The sequence below is a fragment of the Zonotrichia albicollis genome, chromosome 6 (genome assembly GCF_047830755.1).
Source record: "Zonotrichia albicollis isolate bZonAlb1 chromosome 6, bZonAlb1.hap1, whole genome shotgun sequence".
Lineage (NCBI taxonomy): Eukaryota > Metazoa > Chordata > Aves > Passeriformes > Passerellidae > Zonotrichia > Zonotrichia albicollis.
Window position 1 is genome coordinate 4,382,290 of NC_133824.1, and position 15,918 is coordinate 4,398,207.

At 38.5% G+C, this 15,918-nt stretch overlaps 1 protein-coding gene across 11 annotated transcripts in view; it reads right to left on the reverse strand.

The window, feature by feature from the left end:
• The window catches only part of WDR20 (WD repeat domain 20), a 49,723-nt gene that overhangs the window by 7,804 nt on the left and 26,001 nt on the right, over positions 1-15,918 (reverse strand). For 2 of the 11 annotated variants that reach the window (XR_012580684.1, XR_012580682.1), the window contains exons 2-5: positions 12,958-13,140; positions 6,945-8,222; positions 1,935-2,065; positions 604-687 (exon numbers count right to left, since the gene is read on the reverse strand). Coding sequence is in view for 4 of the 11 variants with exons in the window: in XM_005483232.4 (XP_005483289.2) it covers positions 1,976-2,065; positions 6,945-8,222; positions 12,958-13,140 (1,551 nt within the window). In the remaining 7 variants the exon portion in view is untranslated. Of the gene's footprint in view, positions 1-603; positions 4,671-5,140; positions 5,208-6,944; positions 8,223-12,957; positions 13,141-15,918 lie in introns of all 11 variants that reach the window. The other 9 variants (XR_012580683.1, XR_012580681.1, XM_005483232.4 and 6 more) reach the window with 6 other exon arrangements.

Sequence of the window (15,918 nt, forward strand, 5' to 3'; positions counted from 1 at the left end):
TTGGTAAACCATTTCTACTATTGCCAGTATGTAAAATAATGGGAAGTTATTATTTGAAAAATACTCCAGGAGTAGTTTATTTTTTGGCCAGAATGGTGATATTCTTTGAGTAATTAGGGTTACTACATAACTAGAGTTACAAAGTATTCTGGACAGAAGCTTTGCTTGAGAAAAGAGCCCATGGCCCATTACAGTGTTTGAGCACTGAGACACAAAAACCAAAGTGAGGTTTCTCACATTTGTTTAAAATTCTGTAGGTAAATTAGCTGCACTGGTTTTAAGACTTGCATGAACAAAATCATCAAGTTCTTTATCCAAAGAATAAGTGTTTAACAGCAAAAGTTTCTGAACTGCATATACTCACTAAATCACATATTAATCTCTAACGGAGCAATAAAATTAATTTAATAAAAATGCTCAGGAAAGCACAGGCTGTTCAATCACATAACATGCTGCAGAGAAATATTCTGTATGGGATTTAGGGGATAGAACAAAGCTGTTGCCTGTCTTTGCACTTTTAAATTTGTATTCCATTTGCCTTTTTTTCTCTGTTCTGATAACATTACACAAAAGTATAAATACATAAACCATTTGACACCAGACCTTATAAAAGACTGTAGCACCTTTAGGGTTTCACTTGCAACTTCTCTTCTGTGTATATAAAGGAGTTTCTCTTAACAGAGGTCACTGTCAACAAAAAAAAATTCAAATTCAAGGCTGGTAGAAAACCATCAGTAACTAAAAATCTGTCCAGTGGCATTAGGTGAATGGAAGATATGCAGGTCCAAGAGGAAAAAAAAACTAAGATGCAACTACTTGGGTGCTTGAAAATGCAAAAAGGCTTTTGCCAGCAGAAACCTGGCTTGGGCTCAAAAAATAGGACCTTAAGCTGCATTCAAGTACTAAGGGCTCACAGGCTTATAAACTCTTGTTTCTCTACTTTTCTTGAACTACAAATGTCAGTAAGGTGTAAAATTTTCAGTTTAGAAAATAATGAAATTGAGATAAACCAGGGAAAACGTCAAGGAAAAGGATATAACTTAAGGCAACCCCACATGAGTTAGCCATAACGTGACTGTGGTCTTAGAAGAAAGGAGCCAAATGAGTTTGATAAGGTTGAGCAGCACCTGCCTAAAATCCAGCTTCAAAAGCCAGAAAATAACATTGTCTTAAAAGTTATTTCCTTGAGAAGCTTGTGCAACATTATTAAAGGCAAATAAAATGACACCTTCATGTTTCAAGACATATTTTGCCAAATACCTTCTCTGCCCAGAAAACCTGTGGAAGCTAGGTTTTGTCTCAGGCTTACACTGACTATTGGGAAACTGGTTTGACCAACCAGTTCTTGCATCATTTGATATAAATGGATGTTCCAGAAGCATTCAAGCAGATTTCATTTTTTGTTTCATTAGCCCCTGTTCTTAAATATGCATCAATGTTCTATGTATAGAACATCACAAGTGTCAGTCAATACCTTGGAAGTACCACAAAGTTCTCAAGTTTCCATAAGATGATTGCCTCAGCTTTAGTCTACAGAGTATTTCTACATAAGAGACAAACGAGTCCTCCCTGTCAGACTGGACCCAAAGTAACTCACTTTTACACTGAAATTCCTCAAAAATGCCTCTGAAACACTTCAGTAAATAGCATTTGTTTGGCTTTTCTTTGTTAACAAAGAATCACTGCTGCAAAGGTGAGACGATGCCTAACCCCTCAAAAGGAAGGGCAACATCTGAAGTCTTCACCTAAATTTGCTCCAAGAAATTTTGCAAAGTTTTCGTCTAGTTTATTTTAGTTCAGATGATTTTCATTCTAGGCTATTTTCTCCTAGACAGAAAATGCTTGAATCACCTGTATGAGCCATATCCTCAGGGCTGTAAATTCAGCAATCATTAGGCAAACACCAAGATCTAAAGCTGGAATAAAGAACATACCCTGCACCAGAGTCCACAGAGGAAAGAGCTCCTGTAGAGTCCTAGAAGGAATGACGACACTCTGCCCCAGCTCCTGCCGGACAGGTGTGCAGAGAGAATCTAGAGACAGCCATGTCTGTGTTCTGCTGAATCTGAGTTTAAACAAGTTTGAAAAGTGGTTTGGTAAGTATTCTGTTTCATGGTACTCTAGTCCTAAAAAAAAATAGCTACCTTGAGTCATGACCTTATCAGCAAGCTTTAAACATCAAAACATCTGCATAGTCTTGAGATGAAACTTTCTCTCAGAGCAGGTTACAGATGTGATCAACTTCTTACTTTAAAGCATGGCAAGTTAACAGTTTCATTGTGGCCATTTGTTCAGCACAGTGTGAGAGCATAAGACCACCTAAGCACTGCAAGATAAATTAAAACTCAAATGTGGAAAGGACTATTGAAAGTTATCTACATTTACAGTTCAATCACACATTTTTATTTAACATCAGTATACAGAGGACAACCCCAGCAAGTTATTTTGTAATGTCAAGTATTTAGTAAAGTTCTTCAGCTGTAACAGTGACAATAGAACAGCTAAAAATAAGCAGTATGAAACAAACATGATCTTCTTAAAATTATAAATATACCAACAATACTTCTTAAAGCTTAATTATTGCAACAGTTAAATTAACAATAGTTCATGTTAGAAAGGCTCTATGAAATTTATTCAAGTTGTCAAGAAATTAGATGGAAGTGTAAAAAGGAAATACATATGAATTTTACTTTTGATTTTCACTAAAGGTAGTCAATACAATTTTGTACAGTATCACCTAACATGTCAATCTTTAACAAACTCCAGTATACAGAATCATAAAATGCAGAAAAAATAGTTTAATCTTTACATGTAAATTGACAGTAAATTAACTGACACAAATTTTATTATTGTAACATAAGCAGGCCAGCAATTTAAATATTAATTTAGTAGTTTTATGTTGTTAAAGGGGCCGACATATACAGTCATTCCAAGTACATACTCAAATTTTAAGAGGTGATAATTCAGAACATGGGTTTTCTAGAAAGTGTTTAGTAAAAGTCATGTTATTTCCTAATCCAGACATGCTCATCATAATGCCTTTCCAGGGTTATGGTCTCCCCTTGTCACACCTCCTCACACACGCACACACACACACCTTGCTATAAATATCACACCAGTGTACTCTAGGTTTAATTCACCCTGATAATGTGGGTATGCCATGTGCAACTTTGCTACTGTGCACATTACAGAAAGCTTCCAATTTTAGCATGGTAACCTGAAGTTGTATAGCTGTGTTTCAGTTTAACTATAATCATCCCTGAAGTTTATACAGATACCGTATCACGTTGAAAGAAATCTATTTGATAGTACTTAAATACCAGCAATTGAACTTCAATTGTAATGATGAAATGCTCCTTTCCACTGAGGAAGAATTAGTATGTATAGCTGCTTGTCTCACTCAAATATAGTACATGAATGTTTAAGTACTTTCACTAAAACAGAAGCCATACTAAAACATGATACTGTACTACAATTGTAGTTAACTAGAAAATTCAAGGATGTTATAATTTAAGTCTAAGTTTTCCTGTACAATAAGTCAAATAAATAAATTCCATGTGCATTTGTTTTACAAAGTGGTAGGATGTTTCTCTTGCTAGGTTATACACTGCCATTTCACCCGGGGGTGCTTCTGGCCAATCTTACCTTGAGCTTTCTGACACAGCAACTCCCCAGCAACTTTCACTCCCAGAAAATGGAGTCACTGCACAGACAGTGAACAGTCAGTTCTGAAGCCCAACACAGAAATCATGTGAGCAGTTACTCTGACCACTGAGTTCAGAGAAAACTTATTTTGCATATCCAAGTACCACTTTGGGGTTTTGTGGGTTGCTTTTGTTGGAGTTTTTTAATTGCTTCCGCAGATCCTGTAATTCAGATTGACGTAGCTATAAAGATAGCACAATAAAGTTTACTTTTATTCCTTCCGAATTCTGTTTCTATATTTCTAGATTAATCCAACAGTTTTGTAATCCTGTTTAGGTTTCCCATCAGGGCCTGGCAAAGACAGGGGTGAGAGATGACAGCTAATTGTCACCATGTTGAGGAGAAGAGCTCACACTCTTGTTAAGGCAACCTATTTTTCTGACCGCCCTGAACCTTTCACAGAAATCAGCTCACAAAAAAAAAAAAAAGAATAAAAAATTGAAACTAATGAACCCTGAACTTCATCCAACTTGTTTCTAATTGAATTTTGCCATTCACTTCACTTCACTGACTGGGAGTTGGCAGAGCAGTTCTGGAAGTGCAATGCAAGAACAGCACATCCCGTGAGGAAGCTCAAGGTAGGATTCTGTACACACTGAAGCAGTAATTTGGAAAGTTTATAAACAAACTGTCAGGACAACGTCAGCAATGCACAGACTATCAACTATCACAGGGATCATGGCTGAACAGACACTTCTGGATTTATTTTCCACTCAGGGCAGCACAAGCCCAACCAGAAAAATAAACAGAATTTGTCATACACTGTCAAATTATCCAGCACATGTTTTGATGGCTGTTGGAAATGAGAGGGAGAGGTAGCACTGCTCAATGGCAATTACATTAGACACTGCAAGCCTCCTTTGCTTTTCCATCCAATTCTTTCTTCAGGCTGGCAGTGGCACCAATTTAATGAAGGCCTTCTGAGGCAATGATGGAAGCAGCAGCAAGATTCAGAGGCTTTTACTCTATAGAGTTGGCAGACAAAAAAGTGACAGAGCTTTAAGATCACTTGGGGAGCCATATGTCAAAGGAAGACTAGAAATAGCAACTTTAAACCCCAGAGTAATGGGACATGCTAGGATAAAACAGCTGGTGAAACAGAAATGATGGTATATAACCCAGTAAGAAAGACATCACCATGAGTGTTTTATACTTTGACAATTCTCATTAAATAAAATTAAGTGCTTTCCTATAAACAAAAAGGATGCTCATAACGTCCTTCTGGCACAAGTATTTTCCTAACAAAGCCCTGTAAACATGCCACCAAAATTTAGTTTTTACCAGCAGAGTGAGCTCACTAGAAATGCAAGTGAAATCAAAAAAACAAAATAATTTGTAAATTTCTAAGTAAATACATCCTAAAGAATATGGCATTTACATCAGTGTGCAATATATTAATTTTGAAAGTGATAACTTCAGCATGAAAATTACTTACCTGTAGTTAAAGTTTTCCATATTGGCCAATACATAAATCCTGATTTTTGGTACTGCATACTTTATCTCTGAAATATTTGAAATGTCATATTCCAAATCAAAGTCAATACACAAAAATATTTAAGTTATACTCAGTCTAACAAAACCCACCTCAGCCACTGAAAAATAAATGTGACAATGTAGTGTTTAATAGTATCCAAAGGAGTTTTAGAAAAAAAGAAAATGTAGCTCACAATAGCAATCTGAGGCACTGCTGTATTTAATAAGATGTGAAGTGCACTGAGTCACAAAAGTATAATTGCTTTAATACTTTCATTTTGAGCAAACATTTTAAATAGTTTAGTGTTTTATGGGAGTGTTGGCTTTTTTTTTTTAATTAATGCTGGATTTGTAGTTCTCAGGCAAAAAAATACTTTCAGGTAACACCCTCCTCCCTTCTCCCATAAAGGGGTTTTCAATTTTAAGTTTTAGATTCAACCTTTAAATATGCATTAAGATGCAGAGCAGACACAGATTTTTACGCACACGTATGCTGAGAGAAATTTGATAGGATCTCAAAAAAGCCTACATTATACAAACAATTTTAAGAAAAAGAATTGAGTGTTACTTGCAAGTTTATAGTAATGAAGATGTGGTATCTAAATATATACAGAACCTCTACTTCAAAAGTCAGATTTATGAACCAAATGGTTAAAATCTAACAAACAACAGCTTTTCATTTAAGTTGCTCAACATGGCATTATTCAGGTATTACCAGATCATTTCTCTCACTTCAGGTGATAGTCTACATCCCCTTTCAGAAATTTTCACAAAAATAATGGTCCTTTTTCTCAGATCAACTCTGGAAATGTTTTCATAGCTGTATTCCTTTGAACTGTTGCTGGCAAGCAGAGCTATTGTAGCACAAAGTACTTTTTAATGTAAGAATCACCACATTTAGCTTCAGTCAAAATTTAGCTATCTATACATTGGACAGAAGAAAAATAAATTATTATAGGTGTTCAAGTGCATCAACAACAAGAGTGAAAACTAGTAATAGACTAATGTAGGTTCAGCTGATGGAACTGGTGCCATCAAAAACACGAGCTTGTAGTGGTTGAACTGCCTTAACAAACCTGACAGGAACAGAACACTGAAACTACTGAGAGAAAGCTTGCAGGATTTTCCCTAACTTAAATACATAAATCAAAACCTGGCTATAATTAGAGTTCCTTGTTAATACTGATTCACAATTTAAGAGCATAAACTACAGTCAGTACAGGGCTCACAAATCTGTGCATAAAATGGCTGATGTTTTAATAAGAAGTGGTTTCACATTAATGGCAGGCCACCACAGAAAAGAATGGAGGAATAAAACACTTTGGTTTTCACTTTTTCAGAGGCTCACGTTTCTCATTAGACTTAGAAGCAGCAGCTTTTCATAAGCTACTCTCATTGGGAGTGCTTATTTTTTAGAAAACATTAGAAGGATTATGATTATTTTAGTGTTTGACAGGTTTTACTTCAATTTTTACATAAATAGCTTTCACCATATTGTGGTTAGGCTTAAGTATAAGAACACTGATCAATAGTTTAGATGCACAGTATTTATTTCTTCTGCTGGAAGGCAACTATATTTAATAATTGTATCCAAGACACTTCAAATCATTCAGAAATATGGCATGCAGTATCCAAAAGTATGGCTCTGAGGATAATTTTTTACATTAAGCATAAAGAAATTTTATATTCAACATTCATTATATTTCAAGAAAACTATCTATTCAGAGTTCTAGCTCTTTGATGCAGCATTAAGGATTAAAACTTACCACTTTACCAGGCCTTGCCCATGTGCAAATAAATCCCTCCTGACAAGCAGTGACTATACAGTCTTCAAGAAAAATTAACACAGTCAGTCTTTCATGTGCTATCTTTTTACAGATAAGAGGCTCTAACAAGGGAACATCTTCCATTCGGGGACAGAGAGGTGTTCCCAAAGTTTTAGCTGGGTCCGTTTTGGTTTTAGTAACTAGGTTCAGTTTGTCACTGCTCTTGCTAGATATATGTCCCATGCTATGGTTTCTCTTGTGATCTTTTTCATGGTGTCTTTCCTTCCGATCGTGTAGCGATAAGGTTGCAAATTTACTAACGCCAGAAGCAATGGCACCATCCATGACACTGCTTTTACTGCCAGCGTTTGAGACTGCAGAGTGTGGAAGGCTGTTTGACCGTGGAAGAGGAGGGGGTACAGAGTTTCCAGGTGTTGTGATACTGTTTCCATTACTTCCTGGGTTAGTTCCACCGCTTCCCGCAGGTGGACTTGTGGCATTCATGACATTTGTATGTGTCCTTGCTCTTGACAGAGGTTGGTGGGGGAAGAGGATATCTTCTGTAAGATCCCACAAACACAGCTGCGTGTCCTGGCCTACCGAACCAAACCTATACGTAACACTTACTGGACGACTGTCTGTAGAGTTCCTTTTGGACAGTCTGGACTGTGTGCTATTTGCTCGATCTCTGCCAAAATGAAGGTCTTGGAAATCCTCATCGCTTCCGCTAAATTCCATGGGGTCGCTCTCTTCTACACTAGTGGTGTACGGATCAAAGGCCACCACGCTGACCCACGATTTGTGTCCGTGGCCTCGCGCTATGACTCGACAGTCCACGAAAGACCAAACTGTCACCAAGTCATCCTCTCCTCCTGTCACTATGTACTTCCCATCGGGGCTCCAACACACACACAGCAGTCCTCCAAAGTAGCTTTTCATTGTACCATGCAATTCCACCGAGTCAAAGTTAAACACGCGAAGAAAACCATCCTGGCTCACGCACGCCAAGAACTTCCCGTCAGGGGAAAAGGCAAATTCGTTCAGGGCACCCTCACCTACTGTCCATTTAAGCAGAGGGTTTCTTGTGGATTTACTCTTGCAAGTGTGCACTGCAAAACTCTCTCCTTGTTTAAGTAGCTGGTAGTGCGGGGCTGTGGTACCACAAGTGTGCTCCACGTTATACAAGTACATATTGCCACTGGAATGAGCTACTAGGAAAAGGCTTTCCGAACCTGGTACCCATTTTACACAGGTTACTCGGGACTTGTCTATTAGTCTCTGTGAAAAACAAAGAAGATACACATCAGAAACTCTGAAAATTAAAGTTTCCATGATTAACTGTAAATCTGAGCTTTCTGGGGGATGAGGAGCAATACTTAAATAAAGTGAACTTAACTTTCTAGACAGGAACTATGTTGGTTACTGTATTTGCTAACACTTATCAGGCAGCAAAGGGGAAATTATTTTCAGACAAAGTACTTTCAAAGGTTATTATTATGGTCCAGTCATGTGCCACAAAGACCGTACTTCACTCAAGCCAATCTGTTAGGAATCTAAAGGCAGTGCTCTTTGGTTTACTTTTCCCTGTGCAGGCTGAAGAGCATGAGAAGGAAACAAGAAAACACTGAATAAACTAAAGGGGAAAAAAGGCAGTTACTCATCTGGATTATAAGCAAACAGGTTACAAATCAGCAACAGTAAATTTAGGCTCTGATTTTATCTGAAATCACAAATAAAATCCAACCTTTAAAAAAAAATCTACCAGCTTTTACTGATTCAGGGAGCAAAGGCTGCAGCTGCATACACAGTGACCCTGTTACCATGAAAGTCAGTAGGTAAATGCACGGGCTGTGTGAACTCACAAGACATCACCAACTTTTCACCTTGGAATCCCCAACCTCCAATTATTTTTCTTTCAATAGCCAAGCACCTGTCAATGCTCTGTTACCATTTAATGAAGCACTTTCCTTTAAAACAATGTTTTAATAGAGTTCATCGTTGCAAAAGAATGCACACACATTAAACAAACACTCCTGGTAATAATGTCTTCAATGCCCTAAGAACTGAGAGGCGAAGTTTGACTCCTCTGACTTCTGTAGCTCTGGTGGACTTCCACAACTTACCACTTGTCCATGGCACCACTCAGCTGTAACTTGCAGACAAGTAATTCTTTACAAGCACATTCAAGATTTGTATTTGGCATATTGATTGAAAGCAGAAAGAAGAGCTGAGCTACACAAAAGGCAAGAATGCAAATATAAAGAGCCTAAGGAATACCAGAACAAGTTGCAAAAGCCCTAAAAAGAAAATAGAAAGAAGAATTCTCCCCCCTCAAACCTTGCTATGCTGTTTATCACACACAAAAACATCAAACTAATGGATAATACATCAACTGTTATCTGTTGTGGAACTGTCACTGGAAAGCAGCACCTGGCCATTTTAGATCACACTTCTGCTGCTCTCAACCTCAGTACAAAGCCAGAAAGTCTCTCTCCTGTAATTTCTCTTTGGTTAAAACAGCCATAGGACATTTGAGAGCTGAGAGATGTTACTAAATATGGCACTGTTCCTTCAAATGGAGTAGCTTTAAAATAATAGAGTCTCTGATTCTGTTGTAATATTTTAACTAGTTTGTCATATATTCACTTGTATATATTCATGCATGTCTCAATAATGATGGCATCAGAAACATTAGGGAGAAAGTTACCTGGCACACAGTAGGAGAACATGGGCAGGGAACACCAGCCCAGCTGGTTTCCTGTAGGCACCAATCTTCTCATTGCCAGTATGGCAACAAAAGCAAAATTTCTTGCTCTCTTCTAAAGCAGCTCAATCTGACATACAACCTTTATTTGTAAGAGCACCTGCTCAACTTTGGTATCAGAAATGGCACTCTATGTCCATAACCATGTTGGCCTACGTGATCCTTAATACTGCAGAGAAACTCTGCAAACAAGATCTTTACTTCAAGGAGGCTGTGAAAAACAGATTACAATTTGCAATGAGAACAGATCAGCTCAGGAAGACAAGATGCAGAGGGACTCCAATCTGACATGTACAAGCAACCAGAATGCATCCCCTTCTCAAGATACAAACTCTGAAGTTCTGACTTTCAGGAGTTTTAAAAGCTTTCAGTTGGGTTCATAAAGTTCTGCAGCACAACAAAGCCAGACCTGCAGTCAGTAGGAGCAGCAGATGCATTACAAGAATGGTCTGAGTGCAGGATCAGCACATCAGTGAGGGATGTGAGATAAAGAGCTTATGTTCAGTCTGATGGAGGAACAGGAAGTGAAGAAGCTTCACTCACCAGGCAGAAACACTTGCCACGATTATCTTGGTCATGTATTGAAGAACTTGAAGGGACAAAATTACAGACACAGGCCACAAATGACTGAAAAATCTGAGGCAGTCAAAGAAATCTGCATTAAGGCCTTACACAGCTTTGGCAACAAAGATACAGGACGAGTTTATTAGGAAAAAAAATGTAGCTCAAGGCTTTGGTTTAAATTAAAAAAGGATTAAAAAATAAGATGAAAAAGCACTGGCTAATTTGATAATAACCAATCACTGCCTGGAAAACTGAATCTGTGAGGTGTATTTGACTGGTTTGGGCAGTAAGAAAATACCACAGCTTTAATTCTGACACAGCTGGAAGGAATACCACTGTGGCTACAGATGGATTTATGGAGGCACCCACAAGCTGCACAGTATCTATCGCTCACCTCAGCTTTTCAAGTCCCTATCATCCTTTATATCAACAGAATTTTTTAAAAATAGTAACAGGTTAAGACAATGCTAGGGCTATTGTATTTTATGTTCAACATAACCTATCATAACAGGTTGATTTATTTCATGTATCATATACATTCTGATTGCTCTACCACAGCTGATAGGCAAAGCAGAGCTCTGGGCTCCCTGAAGCACCAATAACTCACAGGAGAGGTGGTGAATTCTGTTACCTCCAGCATGAGTGCTGGATCTGTACAACAACATTCACATTCATTTAGACCACCTTATGCCTACAGTTATTCCTAAAGACTGTCTAAACTCAAAATATATTCCAAATCCAAAAGGCACCTTCATCGTGAAGCAAAGGAACTGGTTCAAACATCAGTGCTCACTAATGTTTCTCTGAAAGGGGCTTCAAATACAAGTCAGAACTTACAAACACATCTAGGGCAAACTTCAATACTGTAATCAACAGAATAAAAACATATTTCAGTTTTAGATTTGGCTGTAACTGCAGATAAGGTCAGCGTAGGAAACAAGAATTTGTCATTTATTGTAGCCTACTGTGTGCAGTTTTGGTAGCACTCAGCAAATCCTTACATTAGCTTGGTAGAAGAGAGATCACCTCATTTAAATTTCCACCAAACTGTCAAAGGCCACATTTCCATCCCACTGAAGTAATGTGACAAAAGCACAGACAAAAAGCAATCCTGGCTGCTGGAAGTGGCTGCAGTGCTTCCAGCATGTGGGGAATACCACAGGAGCTGTTCAGGCTGCAGCACAGCTCTGCACTGGAGGCACCAGACACCATCAAGGCCTGGAAAGGTGCACTGGGCATTGATAGAACTATTCCAGCAGAAGTTTTTTTCAAAGGAACTCAGCTCAGCTACAGGAGTGGGAACTGCTCTGTGATATGCAACCAGCTGTTTAGAGTATGTCTGCTACCCTTCTTAATACTTACAATATTATCCTGCAAGAATAAATAAGACACTTTTGGAGGGGTGGGTGGGGGTGGTAGGACAATGCTAAAATTAACAATTCAACTACTTATACAGAGGTTTTTACCAACAGACAAAAGACTGATTAAAAGATTCTCCAGCACCGTTTCCCACTCAACACAAGCAGAGGCAAAGCAGCTGGGACAAGGCCAGGTAGGAAGAAAAACGCCTCTCTTCTGATCTACATGTTGCTACTTTTAGAAAGCTGAGGAGGAATTAGATCTAATTATAAAACATCCCCAGTGAGAGCAATACTTCAATCTTCTTTGCACAAGGAAGGAGGAAGGCAACACATCTCTCTGAGGAAAGGTAAACTTTGAAAGCTGAGCAAGGCTAAACTTCATCTGTATGTAAAGTTTGAATCCAGATGTGAAATTTCAACAAAGAAAAGAAGAGCAAAGAAACAAAACCAACCAAGAGACCTGCAAACCTCTCTACAGAACTGAATTAAAACAAAAAAGGAGCAGAAGAACAATCCCCAAAAGAAAGTCACCTCCCCCAAACCACCCAAATTCCCAGAGCTTATCCCTCTGCAGAAAATGCTGTCACAAGTCATCCCAGTTACCAGATTTCTTTCCTTATTGGCATCTGGACACTTATTCCTGTAAGAATGTCAATGCTATCAGATACCCAGAGGCAGTGGTTCTGGAACTTGGCATTAGTGCTCCCCACAGTACTCCTCCTATCTTTCCTTACTGCAGCAACAGAAAAAGCAGATGGAGAGTTTCCTTCTGAACATCACATGGCCAAGACATCATAAACCCTCAGTATTTCTGGGCACTCAGCTTTACAGCCTACTCTTATCCAAGCAGGCCTTTAGGAATATAGGCAGCTTCTGCTGTAATGCCCCAACCATACAAATGTATATTTTTAACTTATTAAATATTTAATGACTATAAAATGTGAGTTAAATAGTGGCTTAAAATTTTCTTTTTCATTGGCAATCAGAAGCCTCAGAAACAACTGAATTCAGAGCAGACACAGTAACATTTACATTTGTAGACCTTATTTCCATCTGTAAACTGTCCTCAATGCTAGTTACAGTATTACCCAAACTAGAAAATGCTAATTTTTAATTCTAAACCCCACAAGATGCCTTTATCTTTTCACAATGAATAACATTTTTATGTAAGTACTCCAAGCCAATGGAACAGCTGAAAAACAAAGGCAGTGACTGAACAATAAGCTACACAGGCAAATGGAGCCACATCTACAGAACTTTGAAAATCTAGAAACTTCAATATCACAAATACATTGCATGCAACAATATTAAGATTTCTACTTACTTCCTCATTAAATAATTTGCTAGTTTCTTTTTTAATAGGGTCTATAAGTTGGACCTGGCCTGCAGAGAAGCCCACTAGAAGAGACACACTTTCTGCTGTGGCTGTTAAGTGATTGAAGTCGTGGCATGTAGGCTGTGTTCCTTTGTATATCCTTTTGTCTATTGGTTTACTCAAGTCCGCAGCCTGCAAAGAGAGCAAACAGAATTCAGTTTATCACAGTATGTGCACATAACCACAGCTGGCTGAAAGCAACGTTCATACCACACTACAATTTAGGCAGTCACAAAACCCTCCTTTAAAAAGCAGCTCTGCATTTATGAGACATCCAAGATCTTATCAAAATGTTTCTCTCTTTATATGAAGCGAGTGTACAAACTGCTCCTGCCCTTGCCTTGGCACCTACAGCAGTGCCAGACCAGTGCCAACCCCTCGGTAGCACCAAGGCTCCTGTGGGTCCCCAAGACACCAGAAGGCTTCTCCTGCCCCAAGAGCCATCACAGAGACAAGAAATCTTCTACTTTTCTACTAGCACTTTCCCAGTATTGAGTACAACCAATTTTGCATTAAAAATACCATATTCTCAATCACACAACTCTTGAACTGTAAGTCTATCCTTTAACAACAGGCAAACAAATGATATTGTTCTCCATAACCACAAAAAATGATCAACCAGCTCCAAAGAGAGCATTTTCTAAGAACAGTGATTCAAGATACTGATCCTGTGATTATAAAATACATTTTACACCACTGAGCTACAAAGTAATTTGCTTCTGAAAACAAAACTCAAATATAGCTCAGACAAAATAAGTGCTAACAAAACTGAGGAATTTCAATATAAACAAATTAAGATCTAGCACTAAGTGTCAGAAGAATCAAAAGGAACAGAAAAGCAATTTAAAATGCTCGCTCACTTGTGTCACCCGTGTTTATCCCCATATCACTTCTGAACAGACAACTCAATCTTTCATCATCCAGAGATTAAACCCCACACATTTAATATGCAAGATCATACACCAGGTTCAACCTTGTTTTTTAACCTCCCTATTTACGAGGTTCAGAGTCTGTAATTAGAAAGCTGCAGATACTCAGACAATATTACAGGCCTCAGATGTAGCTGTGATTTGGGGCTCAGATTCTAATTCTGATATATACTTTTGCAGTTATTTAGTCAGAGGAAATCAGGCCAGCAATAAAAGAGAAAGTAAACAAGCTTCACATAAAATAGATTTGCTCCAGAGCATTAGACCTTGGAGGACAAGGACTGAAGAGCAGCACATCTTTGGTATTCATAGAGCTACACAGACAGAAACTAGACCTGTCAGTAGGGAAAAATCCTAACCAGCTACACAGGTGAGCCATTTCCAAGGCAAATTTAACTACAGGATATGCATGACAAGCACTCATACACAACAGTATTAAAGCTGCACTGATGTTTTGCAGCATATATCATAAACCAGTTTAATCAGGTGTACGGTCTCCTAGTTAAAAACTCCAAAATGAGATGATGTATTACAATTTTTAAAGTCAGCAGACTAAAAGGTTATTCCCCAGACTCCAGAGATCCATTTTAAGCTAAAAGAGAATATTACCAATACCTCTTCAAGGAGAAATTAAATAGAATACTAGTTCTACAGGGAGATGGCAGGATAATGTGCATGCCTGCCACAGAGCCTTCACCAGCTCACAGGTTGATGTAAATCTGTGATGTGAAGTTGAAAAATCAAATCCTAAAGGCCTTGCAGTTATGTCTTAGACTGTGCAACATTCCCTTGTCCTGTATCACTGTAAGCAAGTGCTGTCAAGAGAGAGCTCTCAGAATTGGGGTAGCATTTCTATCAGGAAGAGCAAGCTACACAAACACATAGCCATACCTCAAATAAAGCAGAATTAAAGCAAAACTATGAGACTCAAAGTTGTCTCATCTGGACAGAAGTTGCAGCAGGACTCAATGCTAAGAACAAAGATCCATTCTAAAGTAAAAATTACTTGGCCTGAATCCTACTGAATGAGCAGAGAACCACAGACTGTCCCAGCCAGCAGAGGATACAGGCATTACCACTTTCCCCTGAATCCTCATTGCCCCTTTCAGCAGCAAAGAATCAATAAATAGGTGGCTATGTTCAAACTACACCTTGCTCTTTTGTCTGGGTGAGGTTTTACATCACTAGCTTTTGTTTTTGTTGTCCAACAACTTTGGTGTGACAAGTTCCCCGCTGCATGAAATTGTGTGGTAACAGACCTAGCAACACACGAAATTCTGATAAATTAAATCTCAGCACAGACTTCACTGTGCTTATTCTAGCTGTTCTCTGGGAACCAGATGGCAGTGAGAATCTGTCTGAACTTAAATGAAGTATAAATAAACTAATTCAACCCAGAATTAACCAGGCTTCTGCTGACAGGGATGCCTTGCCTTTTATTTACATGCAGCTACTGCTTCCAGTTACAGCACAGTTGTCTCATGGAGATAAATCAAATCTACAAGCACTAAAACACTGCTTTGGTCTACATCTCTCTTAACTGAGAGAGAGAAGAATCAATGGGCACAGCAGCTAGGAGACATTTTCTTTATTTCTGCATGAAGGCTGCTACTGGATTTTGCTAAGAACAAGAGAAGTGCTTACTCATAAAATTCAATCATGCATGGGAGTCAGCTTCTCATTAGCTCACCACTAAACCCATTTGCTATTTTGTGAAAGATGTGATTCTCAGAGAAGAGCTTTTACATGAGATCCTGTCCATAAAAAAGCGTCAAATCCTAGGAGCTGACACTCTCTACTGAACAAGGTGATATGAACTGCCCCCCACTTAGAAGTGGTGATGTACTTTGAAAAAACCCAGAAAAACCCTGGGATTAAGTGTTGCCAGGCATGGAGATTAAAAACACAGAAGCAGACACCCTCACCATGGCAGCTGGCAGCAAGCTGTTTGCACACTGCCTGTCCCAATGCTTTTAAAATT